The sequence below is a fragment of the Corapipo altera genome, unplaced genomic scaffold (assembly GCF_003945725.1).
Source record: "Corapipo altera isolate COAL_440 unplaced genomic scaffold, ASM394572v1 200, whole genome shotgun sequence".
Lineage (NCBI taxonomy): Eukaryota > Metazoa > Chordata > Aves > Passeriformes > Pipridae > Corapipo > Corapipo altera.
The window spans coordinates 933,744-939,251 of record NW_020884992.1 but is presented as its reverse complement, the minus strand read 5'-3'; the positions used below and the strand labels follow the sequence as shown (position 1 = coordinate 939,251).

General features: G+C 56.4%; 1 protein-coding gene and 1 long non-coding RNA gene across 2 annotated transcripts in view; one reads left to right on the top strand and one right to left on the bottom strand.

The window, feature by feature from the left end:
- The first annotated feature begins 2,706 nt into the window (after nucleotides 1-2,706).
- Nucleotides 2,707-5,508, top strand: part of LOC113958241 — a 19,958-nt gene continuing 17,156 nt past the window's right edge. Inside the window, exon 1 of the long non-coding RNA XR_003531461.1 lies at nucleotides 2,707-3,092. This is a non-coding gene — a long non-coding RNA (uncharacterized LOC113958241). The remainder of the gene's footprint in view (nucleotides 3,093-5,508) is intronic.
- The window catches only part of FBXO47 (F-box protein 47), an 8,611-nt gene continuing 6,217 nt past the window's right edge, over nucleotides 3,115-5,508 (bottom strand). Inside the window, exons 7-9 of the mRNA XM_027666352.1 lie at nucleotides 5,228-5,370; nucleotides 4,718-4,877; nucleotides 3,115-4,001 (exon numbers count right to left, since the gene is read on the bottom strand). Of these exons, the coding sequence (XP_027522153.1) occupies nucleotides 3,883-4,001; nucleotides 4,718-4,877; nucleotides 5,228-5,370 (422 nt within the window). The 3' untranslated portion in view covers nucleotides 3,115-3,882. The remainder of the gene's footprint in view (nucleotides 4,002-4,717; nucleotides 4,878-5,227; nucleotides 5,371-5,508) is intronic.

The following is a 5,508-nucleotide window of genomic DNA, read 5'->3' as shown; positions in this document are numbered from 1 at the left end:
GGGGCTGCGAGGGGACACCCCCCTGCTCGGACCTGGGGTGTCCCAGGGGGATGGGAAGGGTCCTGCCCCCCCCTTGGGATGAGCCCATCCGAGGTCAGTCATCTGGGCTTCATTTTAGGAGAGCACTTCTATTTTTAATGAAAAAAAAAAAGTGGGATGAAACGGAATAAAGAGGAATGACACAGGAGAGGGGACTGTGGCTGCTGGTGTTGAATGCTGGAAGGCACCCCCTGCATCCACGGGGATGGATGGGGCACGTGGCTCCCTGGGGCAAATCCAACATCTGTGGAGAGATCCACGAGCCCTGGGAATGGTGAGAGGTTGGAAAACCGGGATGAGACACCCCCGTGTCCCCCAGCACGAGCGGCAGCCCCTGGGGAGGGGTCCCTGATCCAGGTTGGGGGGGGGTCCCAACCAGGCTCTTCCCTGCCTGGATGGTGCCCAGGTGTCTGTGCCCACCCTCCCCCGGGTCCCTCTGTGGTTTTGGGGGAGATCCTGGAGGTCTTGATTAATCTCAGCGTAGAAAAAGGAACATTTTTAACACGATGGAAATTTCTGTGGGATGGAAAGAACATTTCAGGGCCCCATTTCCCCCTTTTTTTTTTTTGAGAGGCCTGGGGAGGTATTTGGGGGATTTTTCCTGTCCTTTGATGAAACTCTGCCTCAATCCCTGCCCTCACACAGCCACACACGTGCAATGAATCAAAGTTTCACCCTCCCAGAAAGCAAAGTTTTCTTATGCCTGCTGTCTCCCAGGTATATATATATATATTTTTTTTGTAAGTCACAAACACCTGAAATATCCACAATGGGAAAAGCTACTCGTGTCCCTTCAGTCGACCATGGAACCCCCACACACAAGTGGGTGGGAGAGAACAGGACCCAGGGAGAGCAGGGGGCTGGAATCTGGTGTGACTTTCAGGAGACGGTGTTCCCAGAAAAAAAAAAAAAAGAGGGATTTCAGAGCCTGGGAATGCTGGATGAGTACTTGACACTGCAATTTCCTGTCAGTAAAACTCCGGAGAGAGGAACCCAAAGCCGGGTGGTTTTGCTCCCGAAAATCCCCCCCGTTGTATCGCGGGGGCCGCCCGGGGCGCTCCCTCCCCCTCAGCCCCAAATACAGCCGGAAATCGGGAGCCTGGAATATTCCGGGAGGAATCTCTTCAGGCATTAAGTGATGTTCTCAATAACCTCCCCCCTCCCGGGGCTGTGCCTGCTGCCAACATCTGCAGCGAGCAGAGGAGGAATGCGTGGAATGGGAGCTCAGCTGAGTGTGAAGGCAGGAACAATCCTGGGCTCTGACTCCGAGGGCTCCTCTCCCCTTCCAAACCCTCCAGCAACGCGGAACGGGCCCTTCTCCCGCCCCACACCCGCCGGCTCCCGGCTGGAAGGTGCAGGGACCCGGCCCAGCAGCTGCGGGGTTGGGAAAGGGGCCGGGGCCGAGGCAGGAGCCGGGTTTGCAGAGGGACAAACGGCCCCAGCTCTGGGGCAGAGGGAGCTGCTGCTCCGGGGCTCGGGATGCAGCGAGGTCCGGCTTTTATTCACCCCCCCCCCAGCAGCGGGTAAAATTTGGCAGCAGAAGGAAAAGCAGTGTTCTCTCAGTTCTCTCAGGGATCCCTGTCCCAGCCCCTCTGGTGCTGCCGAGGTTCCCCCCCGGGCCCCACTCGGTGTTTAACTGGGAGAGCTGATCCAGGGGGACGCTGGAAAAGGAGGCTGTGGGGGGGGGGTGTCCTATTCCAAGCTGGGAAACTTGGGGAAGTAAAACAGAACCCCAGGACAGGCTGAGTGGGAAGGGACCCACCAGGATCATCCAAGTCCTGCTCTCGACCCTGCAGGTCCCAAATATCAGTGGGAGGGGTTTGAGCTTCGATCCTTCGGGAGGGAGAGGGGACTGTGGCTGCTGGTGTTGAATGCTGGAATGCACCCCCTGCATCCACGGGGATGGATGGGGCACGTGGCTCCCTGGGGCAAATCCAACATCTGTGGAGAGATCCACGAGCCCTGGGAATGGTGAGAGATTGGAAAACCGGGATGAGACACCCCCGTGTCCCCCAGCACGAGGGGCAGCCCCTGGGGAGGGGTCCCTGATCCAGGTTGGGGGGTCCCAACCAGGCTCTTCCCTGCCTGGATGGTGCCTTTGGGAGGCAGAGCCGTTGTTTGACGGGAATGTTGCAAAAACCAACGCCAGACACTCCCTGGGCTCTTGTGCAGCCCCTACCAATTAATAACGCCATCAATAATTCCCGGCGGGCAGCCACATCCAGCTGGCACGGCCGGAGGATCCGCTGCTCGTGCCGGCAGCGCCGGCATTTCATCCCTCCGCTGATCCCTCCGGCTGCCAGGGAATCAAAGAGCTCCCTTTTCCCGTGTGGCTGCACTCGCACAAAGCCGGCCCTTGTGCCGGGCTGGAATTCGCGGCCCCTCTGTCCCCGGCCCGGGAGACGACCCAGGGGCTGGCGGGGGGACGCGGCTCCCGACGGGCCCGGGCTCTGCTCCATCCCGCTGCCTTCCATCCGCCGGGATTATTTATGGGGAGGCAGAGCCAAGGACCCGCAGAATTGAGCCCCGGCGGCTTCTTGGCTGCGTTTTCCCGTCGCTGTTCTCACTCCGGGTCTGTTTTCTCCTCGTGGGGATCAGTCCGGACACGTTCGGTTCCTCTGAGCAGAAACGAGAGGCCGGAGTTTCTCTTCCCTCGGAAATCAGCGCGTTCCCAAAAAAAATCACCTTCGAAGAGCGAGGGAAAAGGGGCGTTCCCAGGGTTTTCCGGCAGGGAAGGTTTCACCTCTGCCACCTGCCGGCACCTGCGAGGATCCTGCCTGGAATTGTGCACTCAACAAACGCGGAGGAATTCCTAAGAAACTTCCAAGCGAATCATTCCGGCTCGTTCCTGGTGGAATCAGCTGGGGGCAGCTGAGATAAATCGCTCCCACTTCAGCTGTTCTGACGCTTCCAGAGCTGAGCGTGGCTCCCCTTCCAGCCAAACCCCGGTCCCGAAGGAAGACGGAAACCTTCGGGAAGGGATTCCTGGGGCGGAGAAAGCGGCTCTTTAATGACCTGAAGGAAACAGCCCCGCTGGAAACAGCCCCCGGACAGTAAGTGCTTTTTATTCCCGTCACGTGCTTTTGTTTTGAAGGCAACAGAGCAGAAAATCCAACCCCTTTCTAAAGCAGGAAACATTTATACATTTAATGAACCAGTGACTTAATTTAATGTGCATTTAACGGGTGTCTTCAACTTTGCAAAGTCCTGTGGAGGCCAAAACGCTTCAACAGTTGTTACCTGGGGCAAGGGGGAGGGATTTGGGAGTTCCTTCTGCTTTATGAAAACCTGGAGGTTGAGGGGGGAAAAAAATGCCTTGCTTGGTCAAAGCACTTGAACTGCTTTCAGGAATCATCTCTGGCTGTGGCTGAGCATCCAAAGTCAGGAATGTTTCTGCCACAGAAGCTCTGAGTCAGTGAGAGAGGCCCTGGCAAGCTGGAGAAATGTAGCTGTGCTCCTCTGATCCCATCCATCTCTTTCTCCTCGGATTCCCGAGAGAAAACACATTTTAAAGATCAAAATGTTTTGGGGTCTGAACTAAGATAACATTCCTCAGTTGGTGTCTGAGTATGGAAACCATGTCATTTTTACTGTGTGTGCAAACATGCACAGTGGGAAAAGAATGCAGTTTGTGTTCCCAAGGGAGAGGCCTCAGGCTGCTTCCCTGGAGAAGCAGAACTCAAGGAACCCCACGATGGAGTCCCCAAAAGCTCCTGGAGCTCCTTCAGCTGGACTGACATGGATGGTCCCAACTTCTGCCACTCCAGCTGGAATGGGAAGAAATAACTGGACACTTCTTTGCAAATGTTCAAAACCAAACCCTGGAGCAGGAGTCTGCAGAGCTCAGGTGGTGCTGGGGCTGCTCCTCATGGCCAGGAACAGGATTTCCTTGTGGAAGTTTGCCTGTGCGTTCACCAGGTGGAATAAATTCAGGAAGGTGTTGTCCTCCTCGTCGTGCCCCCCTGGCAGGGCAAAGGAAACCATGGGACATGGTCAGTGGAACCAGATCAGTCAGTTAATCCCTCGGGGTGGGTGTCCCTCAGTGCCCTCAGCAGAGCTTCACCTCAGCTCTGTGCTGTGATTCGTGATCCTGATGCCAGGACAGCTGGGAAGGGGCACAGGGGACTCTCTCCAAAATTCCTTCCCCAGCCTGCCCAAAGGCAACAAGAACAACTGTGTGTTGGGACAAAAACCTGTCAGGGCTGAGCAGGAGGTTTGGGCACAGCCCAAAGGGACCTCGGGCCCAGGGCTCTGCTGGGGTGGGGTTTAGAACAGTGTTGGTGGCACCATCCCTGGCACCAGGAATCCCTCAGCAGGAGAAACCTGTTCAAATCAAGGTTTCTGCCCAATTATGGCACTTGATTGATTATTTGTGCTGCCCAGAGAACCTGTGGCTGCCCCAGCCCTGGAAGTGTTCCAGGCCAGCTTGGAACAACCTGGGCTAGTGGAAGGTGTCCCTTCCCATGGCAGGGGGTGGGACTGGGTGGGCTTTAAGGCCCTTCCAACCCAAACCAGTCAGGGATTCAATGGTTCTGTGGTTTTATGTCACCAAAACCCTTCAGGCCCTCCAGGATTGCTCTGCCTGGTGAGGGAGGGAAGGGCAGAGTGTTCCTCCATGCCATGGTCAGCCCCAGCTCCTGATCCAGGAGCTGCTCCAGGCCCAGAGGGTGAGTCTTACCAGCCAGCACTGCCTGCAGCATGTCCATGAGCATGTGGGCAAAGGTGTTCTCCAGGCACTGCAGGAAGTTGTTTCTCTCCCAGGGAGTGCTGAAAACCCTGCTGACCTTCTGCATCATTTTCACCACCCAGTCCATGCAGTAAAGGTCCTTCTCACACACCTGAGGGACACAGGAAAGGTCAGAAATGCACCACGAGCCTGAGGCAAGGTCAAATCTTAGCGTTAAATGTTGATTCTGCAGCGGTTGTGCCGCGGCCTGGAAAATTAGGGGGGTGTCAGGAGGGCACAGAGGTTGTTCTTGTGGGCATGAAGGGACCCCTCAGCCTTTTGCTGGTGGTATTTCCCCTCAAGGACAGGCTTACCAGCTTCCAGGGATGTGCTGGACAAGGATCAGAAGGTGGAAGAGCACCCAGATTTTTGCTGGGCTTGCTCCTGGTGTCTGGGAGCAGAGGAGGAAAGTCTGAGACAGCAAATTTGGGGGGTAGAGAGACTCTGCTCAGCTGTACTCACCAAAGCCATGAAGACCATGAGCCTGGCCAGCTCCACAGCCCTGCCATTCACAGCCTTGCTGGCCATGAAGGTGAAGCAGATGTTGTTCCCACTGAGGAGGAGGAGCCGAGCGTTGTTCTCCATGAGCCATTCCTGGGGAACAACTTGGTGGTGGAAGAGAGAGAGAGGGAGAGAGGGAGAGAAAGAGAGAGGGAGGGAGAGAGAGAGGGAGAGAGAAAGGGAGAGAGGGAGAGGGAGAGAGGGAGAGGGAGAGAGAGAGGGAGAGAGAGAGGGAGAGAGGG